The sequence below is a fragment of the Cygnus atratus genome, chromosome 2 (genome assembly GCF_013377495.2).
Source record: "Cygnus atratus isolate AKBS03 ecotype Queensland, Australia chromosome 2, CAtr_DNAZoo_HiC_assembly, whole genome shotgun sequence".
NCBI classification, from domain to species: domain Eukaryota; kingdom Metazoa; phylum Chordata; class Aves; order Anseriformes; family Anatidae; genus Cygnus; species Cygnus atratus.
In genome coordinates this window covers 96,020,332-96,041,998 of record NC_066363.1, presented here as the reverse complement: position 1 = coordinate 96,041,998, position 21,667 = coordinate 96,020,332, and the positions used below count along the sequence as shown (strand labels likewise).

General features: G+C 35.9%; 1 protein-coding gene across 1 annotated transcript in view; it reads left to right on the top strand.

Annotated features, from left to right (window-relative positions):
• Positions 1-98: 98 nt before the first annotated feature.
• Positions 99-21,667, top strand: part of LOC118249962 (dynein axonemal heavy chain 5-like) — a 149,530-nt gene continuing 127,961 nt past the window's right edge. Inside the window, exons 1-17 of the mRNA XM_050708584.1 lie at positions 99-354; positions 2,148-2,245; positions 4,239-4,427; positions 4,533-4,607; positions 6,652-6,738; positions 8,931-9,002; positions 10,661-10,762; positions 11,526-11,712; positions 12,926-13,091; positions 13,173-13,266; positions 14,339-14,437; positions 15,525-15,706; positions 17,262-17,381; positions 18,061-18,262; positions 19,388-19,483; positions 21,263-21,436; positions 21,524-21,613. Coding sequence (XP_050564541.1) covers positions 192-354; positions 2,148-2,245; positions 4,239-4,427; positions 4,533-4,607; positions 6,652-6,738; positions 8,931-9,002; positions 10,661-10,762; positions 11,526-11,712; positions 12,926-13,091; positions 13,173-13,266; positions 14,339-14,437; positions 15,525-15,706; positions 17,262-17,381; positions 18,061-18,262; positions 19,388-19,483; positions 21,263-21,436; positions 21,524-21,613 — 2,196 coding nt within the window. The 5' untranslated portion in view covers positions 99-191. The remainder of the gene's footprint in view (positions 355-2,147; positions 2,246-4,238; positions 4,428-4,532; positions 4,608-6,651; positions 6,739-8,930; positions 9,003-10,660; positions 10,763-11,525; positions 11,713-12,925; positions 13,092-13,172; positions 13,267-14,338; positions 14,438-15,524; positions 15,707-17,261; positions 17,382-18,060; positions 18,263-19,387; positions 19,484-21,262; positions 21,437-21,523; positions 21,614-21,667) is intronic.

Sequence of the window (21,667 nt, the reverse complement as noted above, 5' to 3'; positions counted from 1 at the left end):
TTTTTTTTTTTTTCTTTCATTCTTGTTTTGCTTCGTTTTGCTTTGTTTTGCTGTGTTTTGTTTTGTTTTCCTGGCTACTCCGTCACCGATGCTAAAAGAGGGCTAACAGCACTGCCCGCGGGGGCGGTTGGTACATCACGCTGTGCGGTCATTTTGTGTCGATTTAAGTCGATTTTGGGGTGGTGGTGGAGATGGAGGAGGCTGGGGGAGATGAGACTGAGCTAGGGGAGAGAGCCCAGCCTAGGTCCTCTCCCGATCGCTCGGCACAGCAGGAGTCGGAGCAACTGAGAGGAATGCAACTTTCTTCCAAAGCTGACATCGATCTCTCTCCACCTCTCATTGCTATCAAAAAAGGTAAGGGAGAAAATAATGGTAAGTACTTCATAGTGACTTTCTAGGGGAAAAAGATCAAAGAACAAGTTGAGAAACTAATTAAGTAGAGTGTTTAAAGGGATAGCAGGTGTTCACATATGCCGAGTGGGAACATGCTGTTCTGAATGTGCCAGTGTAGGGGCTGCAATCTGAAATTTTCAGCTTTATGAATAAATACCTACATCTAAATAAATACATGAGTATATGTTTATAAATATATTTACAGTGCCGGGCATAGTGCTGCTCAAATCCCTTAACACATTTCCTACTGTTGAATCATAGTAATGTGATTACAACCATTTTTCTGGAATTAAAATCAATATTACTCTATAGCGTAGTATATAGTGTGGCATATAATATGGTATCTCTTTTCTGGAAAATATTAACAGTGCTAATAGATTAAATAGTTAGTTCAAAGATTATTGAGCATGGTCTCTCAAAGACATCAGCCAGCCCCTCAGCATTTGTGAGTACATCCCATCAGGGCCCATGACCCTACCTATGTCCAGTGCTTGAGTGCTCTGTAACCTCACCCTCTTCCACCAGGTCAGGGAATACTTAAGCAAACTGGACATATTAAGTCCCCGGGCCCTGATGGGACGTACCCACAAGTGCTGAGGGAGCTGGCTGATGTCCTTGAGAGGCCACTCTTGCTTACCTTTAAATGGCCATGGCACCTGGGAGAGGTGCCTGAAGCCTGGAGGAAAACAAATGTCACTCCTGTTTCCAAGAACGGCAAGGAAGAGAACTCAGGGGACTACATGCCTGTCAGCCTCACCTCAGAATCTGGGAAAGTGATAAAGCAGCAAATCCTGGCACTTGAAGGAGAAGAAGGTGTTTGGGAGTAGTCAGCATTCACCAAGGGAAAGACATGCCTGAACATGCCAATAACCCACAGTGAAATGACTGTCTTTTTAGCTGAAGTGAGCACAGTGGATATTGTCTACCTTTTCTTCAGTATGAAGAAACAGTTTAAAATAGAGAACTAGACAAAAAAAAAAAAAAAAGGTGGATGGCTGCAGATAAGTTAGTATCAGATAACTTAGTATCAAGAAAACGTTAATACCCTTACTTGTTACTAAAACAACTTAAGTATACAAATAATCATTTTTAGGAAAAACAAATGCATATGCTAAGTTTTTTATTAAATAATTTAAAGATCTTCAAAAGATCCTAAGGAGGCTTAAGCAATCAGCAGAATATCGTTATAAGACGTTAATAAGACGTTAATAAGACGTTAATAACGTCTTATTTTTATTGCAAATATTATCAATCTTTATTCTTCAGATATTCACATGCACAAGTTGGTAAAGCATCTGCAGGTAGCAAGTTTGCCACAGATGCATGTGACTCACAATCTGAGTTTAGATAAAGGAGTAACAGAGGAGGAACAACTGGATGAGAATATTAGGCGTGAAAAGTGATAGTATTTCAACCTGTGATTTTTCCAGAATTTATTTCTTCATAATAGTACCTTAAATTGTTGCTTTTTGTTTGTTTGTTTTAACCTCTACTGCTGTCAGTAGGGATTCTTTGCAATTGATCTTCAGATAAATGCTATTAAAAGATACCTTTTACCCCTAACAGATTCTAAGGGTTTCTGTAGAGGCACGGGTTTTCTAATGTTCCTTTCATGTCTTGTTTCCCCCAGCCTGAGAAGAAGTTAGCCAGAAGATACTAAGACACGGTGTGGTGACATCGTTGCACAGCTTGTAAATGCGTTTATTGTGCATATACCAGAATAAGTATAACTTGTCACTTCTTCTTGTCACTAGACACAGAAAGTAAGCATCGTAGACGAGGGGTTCTGAAGACAAGGAGCACTGAGCTAGGATCTGCTGTCACAGGATCACCTTTCACTGCTGTTCTTCCGGCAAGTGTTTTCATTTTAAAATAGGTGGTGATTCAGCTGCCTTTTGTCTGTTAAATTTTCTTCTGTACAGGTTGTTCTTTGTCATTGACAAAGTTTGGCCTGATACTGGAGGTTTCTGACTTCATTAATCTCTGTTAACTACAAGAAAAAAGAACAGCGAACCACTCAAAAGTGTATACAGTGTTAGGCCATTTACTTTCTGTGCTCACAACGTGTGTTGTTGGGGTTTTGCTTTGTGGAGTTTTTGATCATTCATTTGTTAATTCCCTTTCTTTGCCAAGATGAAAATTAATGTTGGTTAAGCATACTTAACCAATACTGCATAATGCCACATCTGCACCATCTCATGGGAATATCTCATGTCACTTTAAATGAGGTGGCTTAATTTGTGAAGGTGGTTGAGTCCAATCCATCCAGAACTTTGAGCACGCTTATTTGACTAAAATAATTAAGATGATGAAAACATATATTCTTTTTGGATCCAATCATGGTCTGGGCACAAATGTTAGTTTATTTTATGCAGTATCCAAAATGTGTTTCTCCCCTAAGTTATGAATAGGAGGTAAAATATGTTATAAAAAACAATGTTTTTTCTGCAGCAGTCAGAATACTGTATTCTGCCTCCACCCCAGACACTAATAAGGTGTCTATTAAATCATGTTCAGTCATCTAATGCACTTAGAAAAACAGCACAGAAGAAATTATATTTGGTACTTGACATCTAGCATCCTTACTAAGACATAAAAAAGAAATTGCTATCAGAGACAGAGTAAAAGTTGTATTTCTGTAATGTTTTAGAGATTTAAAAACTATAAGCATATATATTTTAGAGCTACATGTTATCTCTAATAATTTTATGTCGTGTAACGTGGGAGTTTTTTGGCTTTGCTGCATGACATTTGTCTTGAAGGAGGGAGAAACTGAATACTGCATCAGGAAAGGCATACACAAAACAAGAGGTCTAGCTGTTTGCATGGGAGCCAGACATGATGAATGACTGACACATATGACATGGGAGAAGAATGAACTGAGAATCAGAAAAATGTGGCTTTTAGATACGTCTGAATGGCACTGACCAACAGCTACAGATATTTGGACAGTCTTGGTGTCTCCAGGTCTCAAAGCGATGCAGTGAGAGAGAGAAGTGTTTCAGAACATCCAGAATCTGGGGTAAAACCAGTTGTTAGGAGCCAAAGGAAGCCGAGGGTAAATCAGGATTAGTCAATTACAATTCCTGGTTTAGCGTACTGGAAAGACGATGTAATTTCTCACTGCTTTTCTCCAATAAAAATCGTGAATTACAGAGGCACTCCAGACATCCCAGATACTCAGCGGGAACTGTGTACAGGGGCGGAATGCTCAGTGTGGTGATTCTTTAACCCAAATCTTTACTTTTATTTGTACAGCTTCTGAAGATTAATTGTTGACTTAAAAATGTTATTTACTGTATCTTGTTCACACTATCATGAAGATTTTAAAAAATCATTTGTCAACATAAATTTCCTGCTTTGCCACTTTGCTACTACCAATATATGACCTGCATATTAAACATCAATTTTATATTTGTTTCAGTAGTGACTGTTTTTTTGTTTTTCCACTGAGGTCATAACTTGATACTGTATGTTAAAATGCTGACAGTATAGAGGTGGGGGTGATCCCACATCTGGAATATGCACATTTAGTTTGGAAGTTGGACTCATAAAGCTGAGATTTGAATTAGGGCCATTATAATGCCAGGATCCTGATCTGATTCTGAGGTCCTGATCTGAGGTTTCTCTTGTAGCAGCTTTATACTGAGAAGCAATTCTGGCCTAACAAGTTAATTATTAGTGATTTTTATTTATCCTTTCCATTCTTTTGATGTATTTTTTTATGTTCCACATGATGTAGTTACGAAAACACTTTAAAGATCAACAATAAAAAATACAGTCTTTAAATGCAATATAAAATAACTATGGGAAAAAATAATCCATCACAAACTTTTATTTTCTAGGCAACTGGTAAGAAAAGTATAGTACTTTCCAGTGAAACTAGGAAAGAACTAGCCAAGCAAGCCAAAGTCATCAGAGAGGAGAGAAGAGCGCAGATAGATGAACGACACAAGTATTTGATATCAAGATTGGCAGATGGGATGGGTTTAAGTGAGCAGCAAGTGGAGGAGGCCATTATTTCTGATGACAAGGTAAATATTAATTATCACTAAATGATTGTTATTAAATACCTTTCCAAAATTTCCAGTCTTTTGAAACTGCTTCACAACTAACTAGCATTATAATTTTATTTTTAGTTTCAACTTATAGAACAATTCTTTGCCTCTAGTGGACTTAAAAAGTTACTGTTCTTTTACCAAGATGTCTTGCAGGTACGTTTCTTTCATTACTTCTGCAAAAGTAATATATATGTATATATATATATATATATTTATTCCTGTGACGGTTGCAAAATTCAGAAGATCTTAGAAGTGACTTTTTTGCTCTTCATGCCAAGGAAAATAGAAGAGAACCTGGGTCTCATTGTTTAGATATTGCCATCTTGGCTTAGGTGGAAACAAGAGAATGCCCTGTGGTCTGGTTTGATACTGTTCTTATTTTCACAAAATGCAACTTAAAAAACAGCCAAATAATTTAATAATCCATTCTTCAAAAAAGATACAGATAATTGAGGTAAAGTGTCCCCAGTATTCAGAGCTTTAGAAGATTAGCTAAAATAAGTATTGTAGCAATGGGGAATTGCTTGTGTAAGAATCATTTTGTCTTCTTTCAGTTTGAATTCCACCAGCTCTAGTATGGACAAAGCACTGATTCAAAAGGGTGAAAAATTCCTTTGAAAATACAAGTGGCTTCATATTCTGGTCAGCAAAGGTGTTAATTTAGGCTTGTTGGGGAGAAAAGCTAATGGATAATGCTTGATTCTCAGTGAAGTGCAGGTTCATTATAACCTATACTTTTCAGTATTGCTGGAATTGCTTAGAGGCTTTGCAAAGCACGGAATCAGCTCAGCTTTCAAAACAGTTTAATCTGTTTTTCCTTTCACTGGAACTGCGTATGCACATTTCTGGGAGGAACATGTTCTTCTGACTTGAATCAAGATGAAACTAAAATCTGGAAAGTGTTTTTCTTAACTGACAAGCCAGGAATGAATGCCCAGCATGGCTTAAGTAAAACATTTTGTTTCTGGATTTAATTGTTTGTTTGAAACAATTTTAATTTTTTTGGTCTTTTTAGGCATTAAAAGATGAATTTATTAAAATATTGTTGCAAAAGTAGCGTAGCATAAAAAATAAATGTTTCTGATGGAAATTATGAATGCCATCTCTGTCATCTTTCACCTCATTCTGATGAATCAAGAGATCTCATTAAACTCACTGCTCTGTCAACATTTGGTTTCAAATATATTGGAGATTATTTAGGACTGGTATTATACATCCTTGTCATGTTCTCAGCCATTTTTGGCCATTCTTGGAGACAAAATACAGGCCTGGGCAGACCTCTGGCCTGAGCGAAAGTAAGCATATTCTTACCAAGATTTCTCAAAGATTCTTTCTTCACTTCTGCTCTTCTCTCTTCTTTGCCAGCTTAGGTACATGTTGTTCACTTCAGACTGTGCATAGGGATAAGAAGATGGGATTTGGCTTAGAATGTGGGAGACACCACTACATGTCATACATCATATATTTGGTCCAGCAGGAACTAATTACTGGTCTTTTTAGGAATGAGCTTCTCCTCAAACTTGAAAGAGAGACACCCACAGGCTACTTCCACATAATTTTCTCTTATATTCTTCCAAGTTTCAACAGATTTTTCTCTGTTTATGTGTGTGACAGAAAATTAGAGGGAAGTAGGTCTTGATTAAGCTTAAATATTTTGTTGCTTCAAGGAGAAAATGTTGTAGTGGAGAAGGGTATCTCAACAGAGAGGGACCCAGGGGCAGCAAGTCTTCTCAGAGAGAAAGTTTTTCAGAGTGATGTCTGATTAAAGACTTAGGCATAAAACAAAATTTATCCGTGTTGTTGGCAGGATCTACCTGACAGAGTTCCTTTAGAATCCTGCTCACAATTAGGTTATGACTTTGCAGACCAGGCACGCGACTCTCTGTGAGACGCAGTTTATTTCCATGGAGGAAGTTGCTCCATGAAATACTTCAGAATCACTTTCATTATATTTTCCGAGATTTTTTTCATTCTTTGATTTTATTTTTTCTGAAATAGCAGAGTTATGAAACTGTTTACTGGGGATTGTGGAATTCATGCAAAGCTTATTCCCCAGGTAAAGTCAACCTCACAGGTTGCGTATTACTAACTGATTCAGAATGAGCTTTGTTGTAATTCACATGTTTAAGTAGGATAACGTATCTGTGTAATACTAGTTTTTATTTTATTAACCTCTTATTTATAATTTAATTGTTAGCAGAAGTCGAATGCTTCCTTGAGGTCAGATGGGTCAACGAACAGTATGCTTCAGAAGAAGTTATTTCTTACCATGGGTGCTACTGAGGTATGGTTGAAAAATTCATTACATGACACTTGAAAGGTAAAATAGTGAAAAACAACAAGAACAACAACAAAACCATAACAGTTGTGCAGTATTGAAGCAGCTTTTTGTAATTCTTGGATAGGTATTTGAGTACTTAGTCCACGTTCTAATAATGCAAGATCTCCCAACATTTCTTGAGCCGAGAGTGGAATTCACCAGTAAAGCTGATCTGGAAAGAAATGGAGATTGATGGATGTTGCCATCTGAGAAAAGAGCAAGTCAAATAAACCCTTGTTAAAGATTGCATTTCTCAACATTTTTGTTATTGATTACATGCTTAAGTATTTTCCCATGCTTATGCACTTCTAATTTAAAAGTGCAGTTCTTCAGTGTTTTTGTATTTCCTTGCATATAATGCACATTACTCCAAAAATATCTTTAATAATTCATTTATTCCATTCTAGTACTTATACCAACCTCCTTACTGTAATGCATAAGCATTATTCAGGAGTGTATTCAGAGCAGTCTTGAAGATTTCTAATTTATTTTCTTATTTATTTTTAATTTCCGTTTTACTAGAGGAGTATGATGCTAAAGAGTGATGGTCAGCCATGATCATCCCAGAGTTTAAGCAATCTTTTCTGTGAGCATACTGTAGAGTACATGAAGGGAGAGGACCCACACCCCAAACTTTTCTTGATTTCTAATACAAAACTAGGGTACAGAACCAAATGTGAGCTTAATAACCTTATTATAGTGCTGCTACTGAGAAGTGCTCCAGTATTCTGTACTAGGAGAAGCTTTCGTAAAGAGCAGGCCTCTTCTCCCACTCACTTTATTAGCAATGAGCTGCTGCCAAGTCACTACGTGGCAAAATCATGTTAGTTATATATTGTTAACTGTCAAGACAGAAGGGAATTGTCTGAAGAACAGGAGTATGAAAGCATTACTCTCTGGTATTGCCATGTGAAAGCATAGCGGAAATGAAGAATCCAAACATAATCATAAAATATGGATGATTTTTTTCTATTTTCAGAAGCATACTTTCACCAACAGTGGACTATGTCAGGACTGCAGACTGGAAGCCTAGAGAGTTTTCATTTGCTAACCATTGAAATGATAATAAAAAGCATTAAAAAAAAAAAAAAGCAAAAAGTGAAAAACTGCTTGTTTCTTTTTTATTCCTAAATAGCTTGAGGAAGATGAGATTTAAAACTTCAGTGGCACCAAATTTCCTTTTGAGCTTTGCTACTGAAAAACAGAACATTGGGACAAAGTTGATATATTTCTGCAGAAAAATGTGTTTTCATTGTCTTCTTTTCCAATAGACAGCATTTGATGCTCTGCTTGCACATGCCGACACTGTCTAGCACAATGGTATCATGTAAGATCAGCTCAATGCATAACAATGAATGTCACAAATTAAATTATACAATTGAATCATATTTACTGTAAACTGGGCTATTCGTTCTTGTGTACAGTTTGTGAACTGAATCAATTGGAACGGCTTTTCAAATTTCTTTTAGTTGAGTTATTATTTTATAGAATAAAAATAAGCATTGTTTATGGTACTGATTTGAAACTTACATTACTTCAGCCCATCAAAAAGATGAGAATACATATTAAAAATACTTGGCTGAGTAGTTCTGAGTGATCTTTCAGTTTCTTTTCAACAACAAATGACATAAATGCCATTTTAAATTGATCCATTCTGGTAAATACCGATGAAAAGTACTTTAAAGAAAGCTGAGTATATAGTTTTCTTCACTGAATTTATGTCAGTGTGCTCAGAAAAGGATTAGACAATAAGATGGGTAGGTTTGTAAATGGGTACTAAAATGACAAGACAGGACCATGTCATCTAACAGCTCGCAAAGAACTGTTGCAGCTAGTGAGGAAATAGGAGAGAAGCGGAGCACAGGAAGTAACCTAGTTCACAAGATCTCCATAAACTGCATTTTCATGTCAGAGTTGTGATACTGGACTGCTCTACCCAGAAGGATGTTTCTCATATTCTTATGTCAGCTGGAGAAAAATCAGTGTTTGATTTGAGAGAGACAGATTCTTAAATATCTTACAAATGGTTCTCTATCTTTTTTGAGTCCTTTTTTTTTTGCAATTTTGTTTTCAGCATTTTAGCAAGTTATGAAGTAAATTACTTTTACTGTATGTGTGTATTCTTTATAACTGTATGTATTTTGTGCTTTTTACAGAACTTTACAGGAACTTGTGCATTTTTCCTAAGGACATCAGATAAAGTTATAACTGCATCAAACATTTCCCAGGTCAGACAAAAGTCATGCAGTGTTTAGAGTGCACTTAATATTTTCTTAGACCCTTATTCACGCAGCAAGTTCTACTGGAATCAGAAAAAGAAGTGGGGAGTGTTTTCATGAAAAAGTTTAGTTGTATTTTTAATGAAAGTTCTTTTTCATCAGAATAGGTATGTGTGATAAAGTAATGTTCTAATGATTAGGAAAGTAGCTATGCGCAATCTTGTTAAAAACAAGATTTAAACTAATAAAGATTCATTATTATGAAATGACATGCAAAAGAAACCTGTTCTTCCTCATATCGTAGAATCATAGAATGGTTTGGGTTGGAAGGGACCTTAAAGATGATCTAATTCCAACCCTGCTGCCGTGGGCAGGGACACCTTCCACTAGACCACATTGCTCAAAGACCCATCTAGGCTGGCCTTAAACACTTCCAGGGATGAAATGCACTTCTTCAAGCACTGTTTAATGGGAACTGTGTTTCTCTGTGACTTTCTGTCTAGGGCATCTTCTTCTTTTGTGAAGAGGTGCTCAAACTTTAGGTCGAATAGATTAAGAATGATGCCTTGACTGTCATCCGTAACTCCTCACGCTTTTGATGAAGGGCTTTCTACCCTTTTGTACTTTATTGGGATTATAATACTTCAATATTGTTAGGAAATAGTATTCTACTCATGCATGACAACTAATTGTCTTAAATATTCTTCTTTTTGCATTCATGTGTGGAACTAGCAAGAAAAACATTAATAAAATTATTAATCAAGATAGCCAAGAACATCAAATGCCCTACAAAATTACATTTGTAGTTGCCATTCCTAAAACACTCCAGAATCATTGCACAGGAAAAAGCTGGGAGTAGAAGCTTCCAGGGCAGAACTTGTACTCTTTCCCCCAGATCAGTGAAGCCTTCATTGTGATGAAGGCAGAAAAACAGTGTATGTTTGTGCAGTTCAAAAGTTGTGAATGAGAACGGCTCTCTGCTAAGAGAGATGCAGCCGGAGGCATAACAGCTAGTTGGTATGGGTGATAGAGAGCACATGGCCTATGTTCAGGTTGTGTGCATTTATAGGAAAAATGCCCGTAACAGAACAGCTGACTGGTTCATAAATGAATAACACTGGGAAATATGCAACTCTTCACTCACTCCAATTTATGTTTTAAATTCTGCAGTAGAATTCCACTCGCCAGTACTGACTGTCTCCATCACCGTCTTTGGCAATGTACTTCTTGTTGCTTCCCATGAATAATGAATTGGAGAGAACTATGCTGCTGAGTGTGACTTTTCTTGCCTTATACATTTGTTATCCTTTCTTTTAGACACTTATGGTGGACAGAAACTGTTCCTCTACAAGAGAAATGTAGACATAAAATTTTCTTAAGATTAATTAATGTATTGATATCAAGTTAATCTTAACTGCTTGTTGTAATATTGCTTCAATATGGGACAGACTTTTCTGGTGACTCAAACTTATGGGCAAGGCTTGAAATTTCCAGTTGAGTTTTAGTTTATGTCAAATCCAAATTCTGTATCTGGGGGGCAATATCCTCACGGAATGTAGAGAGTTATGGGCTATACATATTTGTGTTCCATGTGTCTGCATTTCACTCAAATAGAAAAATATTGTAAAATTTACGTGCACTTTGCTAACTTTTGTTTCTTTCCAAAGGAGGTGAATTTTGGTGTATTTGATTGTTCTAATGGAAATATCCTTGAGGGCCTGGAATTTTTATTATCCCAGATCATGATACCAGCACTTAAATCCCAACAGGTAATCGTATATATATATATATATATATATATATATATATATATATGCTCACGACAAAGAAGAAAATAGCACAACCATCATACGAAGGCAAAACTGTGATGATTTAATTAAAACTAGATTAAACTTGGGCTGAAAGAAGTGCCAAGTGCTTCTGGCAGAATAAAAGATCAGTCCATGATTTTATTCCACAGTGTGGACAGGAAGCACTGTATCGCAGCCAGGATATCCAGCTTCTTTGAGTTATCGTTGTTTTATGGAACTGGCAAAGCATCACAGTTGGTTCTGTTGCTTCTAGAGGAAGCAACATGTTCAGAAGTAGAAAATGTAGTAAAGCTTCATGTCTGTTGAGAATGAAGGTGTCATATCCTATTATTTTATGCTATTCTTTTCTCTAAACCAGGTGCCATAAAGGAGATTAGAATCTCCTTTAGAGATTCTGGGAGAAATCTTTTCTTGGGAGAAAAAAAAAAAAAGGTGGCAATTGGCTTTGAGGACAGCAAGAACAGGGAGGCATTTTTATTTCTTGACATACTCATGCTTGTTTGTCTCTTCTTGTCTAATAGACTAATTAAATTAATGCACACTTTAAAATATTTGTGCTTATAGTACTGATGAGTGTAGTTGAAAGGGTGTACTGATAAAGCTTTGTTAAATAAATTAAAAAGCCCTTTGGTATTAAAAGAAAAAAAAAGGGAGATTGGACTCTGGTTTTACTTTTTATTTATTTTTATATTTTTATATTCATAAATTGTCAAACAATCAGCACTGGGGAGCTGTGAAAGAAGGTCTGAAAGACAGCCAGATACAAGACTTCCTGTATTCAGTGGATAGATTTGTGGGTACTTTGTCATCATCAAGACAGAATCTAGAAGATAAAATTCAGCTTGCAAAAGTGGATATTGATATTTATATCAGCAATTTACAGAACCCATCTGACTACATAACTGCAGGTGAGTAATTCCTACAACAAGGTAAACACAACAGTGATGCTGTTTTTAAGAAAACAAATGTTATGCTATTCATGAAGATTTACCTTGAAGAATTAATTAATTTTCCATGAGCTATATACATTTTTCTGTTGACTCTTGCCAGGTTTATGATTGTCTAATCATAAAGTTATCAATCTTTTCCCTGTCCTTTAGTTCACAGATCTTAAAGGACTGGGTGGTTCCTTACCTACCTTTGTGTACACGTTGGCCTCTGTTCTTCCTGGTTTGCAGGCTAAGTGGTTGCCAAGTGAAGTCATGTACTAGTGTGTATACATCTTTGCTTTTTTTGATACTGGGGAAATCTTATCCAGTATTAAGTTCAAAGACTGTGAGTCAAAAAAGGCATATTTATATAAAATTATTTATATGTATATATACATGTATGTATGTATGGAAATGAGTGGTCGTCTCTTTGAACATTAGCCTTCTGCCCTTTCTTATCACCACAAGGAATTTCAGAGTGAAATCATGCCAAAACAGTCAATACTTCTACAGTCCCTCTCTGCCCTATATTAGCCTAGCTTCCTATATTAGACCAGCTTCCAAAGAAGAACTGGTGGCTTTTAAGATGAGATGGTAATGTTATATGGCTGAACAAGTTCTTTAGACCCATTTAATAGTTCTAGGTGAACAAGTCCTAAACATAATGCACTAAGTAAACTGGACTTTTTCAGCTGCTAGGGCAATCTAAAAGGTGTGCTGACTTATAAATAACAGGGGTTTTGTGTCTGTTGATAATGGTGTCCTTTATGTGATGCTTTTAGTGTTGAAATAGGCTGCAATAACAGAAAGAGAGAAATGCTGAGGAGTAAGCTGTTACTTAATAAATGCAAGCAGAAAAATATGCACATTGTAGTTAATGGAACTGTTGTACCTCTGATACATGATTGTCCCCAAACCACATCACTGTTTTTTCCCTTAGAAATTCCCTCTGTTAACTGTTCTTATTGTAAAGGATTTGCAATAGTAACTGAGTAGGTAGATATAAGATGTATGTGTGTGTGTCTTGTTGTTATAGTCTTAATCTATTCCTGTTGACAGTCAGTGATTTAAATATGCTCAATTTACGTGGAGTCTCAGCTTATGTTTGCCAAGGACAAGGACACCTCTGTAGTTAAAAAAATGTACTTATTTTTTGGTGCTTATGAAGCAGTCCCGTTCTTTGATTTTGAAGGCAGTAACAGAGAGGTCACTGAGAAACTTGAAGAAGCGTTAATGATTTGGATCAAACAGATCAGACAAGTTTTAGTGGAGAGTGAGCAAATGAGAAGAGAAGCTGATGACATTGGTCCATCTGCAGAGCTGGAACATTGGAAGTCAAGAATGTCATCATTTAACAGGTTAAAAAAGAAGTTTTTTTTTTTTAATTTAAATAAATGTAAACTGATTCTAAAGATTTAAATGTGTTTCCTTCTTCAAAGCCTTTTAGATGAGATCAAGAGTTCAAGAGTAAAGAAAATTTTAAGTATTCTTCAGGCAGCAAGATCAAAGACATTAAAGCAGTGGAAAGAGCTGGTAATTACTATGTTTTAATAAAAGTTGTTTAAAATTAATACAGTACTATGTTTGTTATATACATAGAAGTGAACACACAACTCTTAAGAACAGTTCAAGTGTTTATGCTCTTTTTATACTGTGGTTTATCCTCCCTTTGTTGAAACACCAGTGAACTTGAAGTTAAATAGATAACTTGAAAAGAAGTCAGTGCTCCTGTAACATGTCTTTCTTAAAGATGGGTGGAATGGCTGTGCAGAAGGAAAGCAATGCAGCAATACAACATTTTTATGTCTCTCCAGCTGTACCCTATGCAGGCCAACAGTAGCGATGTCTGAAAGTTTATCACATTGCTTGTAGAAATATTGACAACTGGATTCTTGTAGCATAACTGCTACTTCAGATAAGCAGGTATCTGTTATCTAAACTTAGTCAGAATTGTGGGCAGGCCAGAAAACAAATTGTAAGCCACGTACAGGCAATCTGACACCTGAAAACACCAGAATGTAAATCTTCTAACACTTATAAAGATATTATACCATTTTGAAAATAGACCAGGAACATAGAGTCATCTTGCAGAGTTTTTCATGTTGTGCTTAACATATTTGCATGCTTTAATTATAAATGGAATTTGGATGATAGTGTCTGTTCAGAGCCAGTACAAGTCAAGGAAAATGAACTAGATTCCTTTCTTCATACATGTAGCTTCCTAAGAACTGGAGAGTTCCACTTGTCATAAATAGAAAGGTATACAGGCACTAGTTCTGAACTCATTTGCCCTAACAAGTGCTTATTAAAAAAAGATGTTTGAGATGGAAGCACCCTGGTATATTTCAGGGAGCATGTCAGTTCTTGTCAGTTCTGCATAACTGGTAATTAAAAAACAACAACTACAACAACAACAAAAACATTTGTGTCATGCTAGAACCATTCCAAACAATTCTAGAATGTAAGTTGGATTATCAAAACCACGCTATTGTACTCCCATCCAGTTTTGGAATTATAGTCCTGTAGTAGCATGCACTATAAAAGTTCAGGAAGCTTTTCTGTAAATTTTAGCAGTATTAATTCTATTCTTCTTTTTTCCATTCAGGATGGTAATGTAACAATTGCTGCCAATGAAGCTAAAGACAATGTCAGATATTTATATACTTTGGATAAATTTTTTGTCCCACTTGCCAAAGCTTCCCCTGTAAGTAGTACTCTGAATAAAACCACTTAACATGGAATTTAGAAAAGAAAGAAAAGGCTTTTGCTGATGAAGGAAAGATATTCCTCCTTCCAGTATTTAACTCCTGTGCTTAATGATTAGAGGACAAGTTAACTCATATGGCATTAGTGAATTAAGTTTACGAATTTTGAATAAGCTAAAGACAATACTACTTTTTGTGGGGGAGGTTGTTGTCATTTCAGGAGATAAATGAAGGGCATGGGAAAATAAGCAATACTTCATGTTTTTCCAAGCTCCTTTCAAACCTAATATCACATTCAGTTGTCTCTGTGACATACATCTACCCATAATACTGCTGCTTACAAGTTTTTTATGTGTTACTCTCAAAGCTTGAATTCTGTTTGAATCCATTGTGCTATTTTCCACTGCTTTTATTCTGCAAATATTCACTGTTCTGGCATATTGGACTTAACTTTTAGATACCATGCCTTTTTGTCCTCTTCTAGGTCAGTGACTGTCTTTTGTGATGCATTTGACTGATGAGCACTGACTTGCTGCATTTCTGTGAAACCTTTCTGTGTGACAGGGAACTCTACAGTTCAGTATCCTCAGTAAAATACGGATTAGTGCTGTCTTTCCTCCTTTTTCCACGTTTCTTTTCTGAACAGATGTAGGCAAAATGAGCAGAAGTCAGCCAGCTTTCTTCTTTTTGTACTTCCTTCTGCAGGTCAACTTTTTTGTACCAATATATGCCTTTTTTTTTTCTTAGGCAGCATATTTCTTTGCAAAGCAGACTACAATACTTTCACATGGAGGCCATGGTCAAAAAGAGTATGGCCTCTGCTTTTCCTCTGGAAAATCTGCTCTGGAGGAAGGCCTACTCATTTATTCATAATCAATTCCCCACTTTTTTTCTGTTGGACATAGTGTGTTAGGTCTCCGTGAGCGAATTGGATGGTCTAATTCATAATGATGTGTCTACAAGAACAAGGTGTTACAATGAAAAAGATGTTTATCCACTGATAAACATATTCCCAGAGCTGTCACATTTTCCACTATGCTTTTAGGAAATTTGAATTATTGACTTCCTCGTTTTTTCCTGTTGTAGGTAACAATGATGGAACACGTACCCAGTTTAATGAATGCTGTCTGCATGATCTACTGTACATCACCATACTACAACACATCAGAGCGCATGACATCTCTTCTTCTTAAAATCACCAATCAAATGATTAACACATGCAAGACATATCTACGTGAAGGTGTTTCCAAAATCTGGGATCTGGACAGGTGACAGAATTTTCATAATTTCATCTTATTTGTTAACACTAGAAGTAAAATCAGAGACAAACCAGTTATCATTAAGTGTTGGTTAGCTGGATTGACAGTGTTCTCAGCAAACTGTGTGATACCCTCAGATGTTTTGTAGGCATCATTTCCATACGAACTAGTGGAGACATTTCAAGGTGAGGAAGGAGTTAGCTGCTCTATGGGTACTTGCAAAGAGCTATTCCCAATTGCTATGTACAGCACAAGAGGAAGCACAGAAGTGTTTGTATGAAACTCAACAAATGGGTGGTGAATGCTGACATCACTGATAGAAAAAGTGTATTTGAAGGACGAGAAGTAGCTAGGATAGGCTAGGAAAACATACAAAGGAGAACAAGTCGATTATATTCATGCAAAAGAGATGGGGGAAACCACATAAAATCATAAAAATGAGCATGATGTCTCAAGTTATCATGCAAAGTAATGATTGGAACAGTCTCTTGAAAGAGTATGAATGAATCAAGATTATGGTTACTGAGGTGAGAAGGAAAAAGTGTTACAAACTTCATCAATAAATAGGTAGTCAAGATGTGTGTACTTAAGATACAGCCAAGTCAAAGATGATACAGGTAACAGGCTGGGAGATAAGAGAGTAAATCAGACAGAAAACATTTGGATTCCTTCTGCATTTTGGTATGGGTAGAGGGAAGTTTTCAGAAATCACCTATGATCAATTAAGTACTGACTGTATAGATCCTAAAGAATTAATATAAATGAAAGTAGAATACAATTTTTTTTGTATTCTAGGAGTTTTTGAGAGAGACATTCTTCCCCTTTGCTCATTTATTTGGTGCTGCTGTCACTGCAGAATTTTCCCTCTGTCCCAGTTAGAGGTTACAGTGTATAAAGTTTGGTCATCGTTTTAATTCCTGATGATATTTTGGAAGCTGAAAAACAAAACCAAAGTGGAGGAACAGTCTTGGGTAAATGGCTGATGACTGATTTCCATGCCTCCTTTATATACCTTCTGTATAGTAGTACCTCATGGTTAATGAATAACTGGGTGTAAGATAACTGTGTATAACTACCTGTGACCTTAGTAACAGAGTTCCTTCAGACTTCCTTATTTATCTTTTTAAAGTAACAAGAAATTTCCTTATGCTTTCTGTAGTCTGGGAAAAACAAACAAACAAACCAGTCTTGTCTGCTTAGGGAAAAAAAAAAAAAAAAAAAAGAAGTCCATCAGCTAGACATAGTTTACAGAAGATGGAGGAATGGCCAAATTGCAGGCACTCAGTAGCTAAGCATTTGCCTGTTGTAAGTCCTCTCTGAGTTACACTTTGAAATTTTGGTTTGATGATAATAAAGGATAAACTTAATAATATCCAATATAGATAACAAATTTAAAACAGGAACTTTTAATGTAATCCTCTTATTTTGAATGTTTTTCAGGTAATGTATAATTTTACATTCTTATTTAGCAGTTACCTGTCTGACTGAAATGTTCTGTTTTTATTTATGCTCTTTTGTAAAGCTCCTTAGGATGATTTTCTGTCTTTTGCACTTTTTTGTCCAGGCAAGAATTGCTAAAGAGGATACAACAATGCATTTCCCTCAAAGAACAGTACCAAACGTCCTTTCAGAGAATTAGGGAGAAGCTAAAGGAAAATCCAAGTGGCAGGCAATTTGATTTCAGGTAAAAAAATCACTCTAATATTGAATCATATTCATATATAAGATTTATAAATGAGATGTCATCATATCTATGGGCTACCTGAAAAGTTAAATGCTCAATTAAAATGTAATATTTATTATAATCAAATCATGAGCTTGTGGAGTTTATTTTATTTTTATCATTCAAGAAGTAAGCAGTAACAAGGTTTTTGCAAGTTGCTTGCTTATTTAGCAGATGTTCAGGGGAATTCATGGAATTTATGCATGTGCTAAATTAATGTGTATGTTCGCATGTGGTCTGAAATCCTAAAAGATATAAGTTAAAAGACTTCGGTTGAACTTAGTCAGCTTTGGGCTAGGTTGTCAATCACAATGCCAAGAGTAGGTTTACCTGTATTAGCACTTAAATCATGGAACTTATCTTAGTGTATTATTCACATTTTGATCTCTTTTCACATATATTGGTTTCAGGAATAACTCCTGTGAACTGTGGAGAAGGTTTTAGTTGACATATGTAAGAATTAAGCATTTTCTGTGTTGTATCCATTATTTTAAAATGTTTTTTACTTTGTAATTACTACAGCATAGATTTTTTAATGTGAAACTTGGTAGTAGTTCTGGTGGAATATATCTGGGTTAAATAGAAAAAAAATCTGATACAAATAGATATGTATAGTAATACTTCTGCTTTTTATCATCAGTGAAAACTATATTTTTGGAAAATTTGATACATTCTGTAAACGTTTGGAGAAAATTTCAGATATGAGCAATATTATGGAAAGCCTTTTAGAGCTCCAGCGTATAAAAATAGAAGGTATTGAAGAGATCAGTACTCACTACCAGAGCATTGCTACAAACACCAAATCAAAAAAGTATGATGTTCTGGATCACAGAAAACAGGAGGTACATTCGCTCAGCACTTGTCCAATACTCACTTCGTTAATCTTATGCTTTTCATTGGAGTTATGCAAAGAAGACTAAAATTTATAACAATGCATATAGCGTTTTCCTGCAGTAATAATACTTTCCTATGTTTTAATCCAATTTGAAATTTCTTGGGAGTATTTGGCTTTTTGTTTCATATGCTTTTGTAAATTTGTGATAAACTAGGTTTTGTGTGATAGGTAGTGAGTGATACAAGCAGCATTTCCTAAACTTGTTTGCTTTGAGATGCATATATTTTGAACTTCAGACTGAAAACTAATTCAGGCAGATCAATGCATCAAGTCCAGTTTATCTACTTGCAAGAGTTACTCAGTGCTCCTTAATGGAATAATGAAGGCAGTATCGACATTAAGATACTTAGATGACTGTTTCAGAGTGAGAAGTGAATGATATCACCTCCAGCTCTGAACCACATGATGAAAAATAAAGTGACTTATAAAGTGCTTGAGACTCAAGTTCGGACTTGAATATCCTGGAACTGAGCTGCTTTTTTGGGATGTAGCATGCTTGCTTTACTGGATTGACAACCTCACAATGGAAATGCTAGAAATGTTGACTTACTCTCCTGCTTTCCTGAACTATTGCTTGCAGCTGTGCTTAAATCATGTAAGTCCGGAGGACCTTTGGCTTTCTTCTGATAATAACCTTCCTTAGTCTGTAAAGTGCTCTAGAGAGCCTGTCTTACTTGCAGCTCTGGATAGGTTTCATGCCTGAACAGTGAGCTTAGCGCTCTCTTGTGGCAGTGCTAGGAGTAGCTGGGTGAGTGTACTATGTTCTCTCTGATTAGCTTATTAGATTTCCTCTGCCTGTCCTTGTTCCTTTGCAGTACTTTGTGTTCATAAAGATGAATCTGTAATCAAATAGCCTAATAATTCTTATTTTTTGTTTGCTTTGCCTAGAATGTAAATGCCTTCATTACTGGTGTTGTCCCTGTCCTCTTTAATTCAGTACTGAACACATGTACTGGTCAGATAAAGCAAATTCCACAGAAACTTCAGGGAAATAATGTTGCATGAAATAAAAGCAACAGTATTTTCTTTTCTCTCTCTCTCTTTTTTTTTTTTTTCTTTTACACTTTCCTAGTTTGAAAAAGACTACCTTGAATTTAAGAACCAAATTGCAACATTGTATGAGTCCATACAAGAATTTGTGGATTCCTGCTTTGAGAAGACTGTAACTGTAAGTAACTTTACAAATGCAACCTCCTGTTCTGGTGTTCAGAAGGGCTGAGTACCCACAACTCCTACTGTACTCCTTCATTACTGGCAGTGTTCTGCACTGTGCCGGTGGCTGCCTGAGATTAGGCAGGAGGACATTGAGAATACAAGTGTTCTAAAAGTAGCTTGCAGAAGTACTGGGAGTTAACGTTCATTGTTACTTAGTGCCAGTTGCATCTTTCCTTACCAACTTTATAACCCTATTTATTTTTATGGTTTATTTTCTTTCCTCATCCTAGTGCTCCTCATCCCTCTCCCACCATGCTATTGATACACTAGGATAGTCCTCCTCTCACTGTGTCTTGTACTGTCTTATTTCCATGGCTCAGTTTTCTTTCACTGTCTTTGGATTGACTTGCTTTTTCTTTCTTACTCTGCTCTCTCTCTTTCACTGTTTTCACTCCTGTGCTCTGTATATTCACTTGCAGTCCATGAGTAATGTTCACTACTGTGGCACTTCCCTATCTTTCCTCTTGAAAGTTAGGTATCTTTTTTTCTTTTTTCCTTTAACAAAAAATAAAAAAAAAAAAATAAAGCTCTTGTAGGGACATACATACAACGTCCTTTTCTTGAGCCCGGTGAAGGGAAACAACTCATGTGTTTGACAGAAGTTCCAAGCTGTGGGGTAGGATTGTTGCAGATAATAAAAAAGTACATGCAGTATGAGGAGAGAGTTCAGCAGTTCTTATACTGCAGCCCATTACTTATACTGTATCCCATTACTGGTAAAATCAAAGTGGTGAAGCCAAGCTAACGATTCTTTGTCATCATATATTAGTGCAGAAGTGAAAGAGAAGTTGAAAGTGCAGGGGGGAAACTTCAGTTCATTGTTTTATCAACTGTAAGAATTCAGCCTGGAAGGGCTTCCGCGGGTTGCCTGTATTATATATTTGAATACATAATGCTAGTCAGAACAGGTGAGTTTGATGCAGAGTTGATAGCTTCCATTTCTTAAACTCTTAGTTGTTTGCCTGCCACAGGACAGTACAGATTCATGGACTCGTTAGCTTTTTTCTTTTACATGGAAAAGAACAGCATCTATGTGATACCTGACAAACAAAAAAGCAAAAGAAAAATAATGGGAAGATATCTGTAACCATCTATTATAAAAACTGAATCTGAATAATTTTTTGATGTGTATCTAAATTATAGGATGAACTAAAGGGGAAATGGAGAATGATAATTTTAAAGAAAAGTAATTATATTTTATTAACATGAAAGTAAAAAAAGCTATACTCAGTATTTAAATTTTATTGATGGAGCATATTTAAAGATGCTTCCTGTTGCACTTCTAAGTTATTTCTGTCAGACAGGCAGGAGTAATATAATAGTTTCTGCCATCTGTTACCTTAATTTCAGTTCTGTTCATTAGTTCAGACCCTGTTCATGAAATGAGATGTAAATGAAGTAGGAGGAAAACTGTAGATGTTCTACCACAACTGTTTGCAGAAAAATAAAGAGTGAGGATTGGAGAGTCAGAAAAAAATTAAATGTTCCAAAATGGTCTGTGGTGGTGGCAGTTTCTTGTTTAAGAATATAGTAAGTATATTGCATATGGGACAAAATACAACAGTTAAGTTCACTGACTTGTCTGGATGGCTTTTTCAGTGCTTTTTAGAAAATAACTTAACGAACTTATGTAACTTATAAATAATAAAATTTAAAAAACACATCAGAGTTTGTGAACCATGACTTTCTGAACTATTAACATCTACAGTAAATATTCTGTCCTCCTTTTTAGACTGAACAGATGCTGGGACTTCTGATGAAGCTTGAACAAATAGGAGAAAATCAAATTGATCTTAGTGAGAAGTACACCATTGTCCTTCAGCAATACAGTCGAGACTTAGACTTTGTTCAAAACCTCTACCAGAAGCAAAAAGAAAATCCACCTATACCACGTAACATACCACCAGTAAGAATGAAATACATAAGAAAAAGGACTTTTCTTCTTTACTTTTTAAGTTAATGGAAATAAAACTTCATATCTTCTGTGTTTTAGGTAACAGGGAAGATTATGTGGGCTCAGCAGCTGTACAGAAAAATTGACCATCCAATGAGATTCTTTAAAAAGAAAACCACACTTTTGAAGGTTGTAAATTATCAGAGGGTGATTTATGCTAAGTTCTAACACAAGTTATTAACA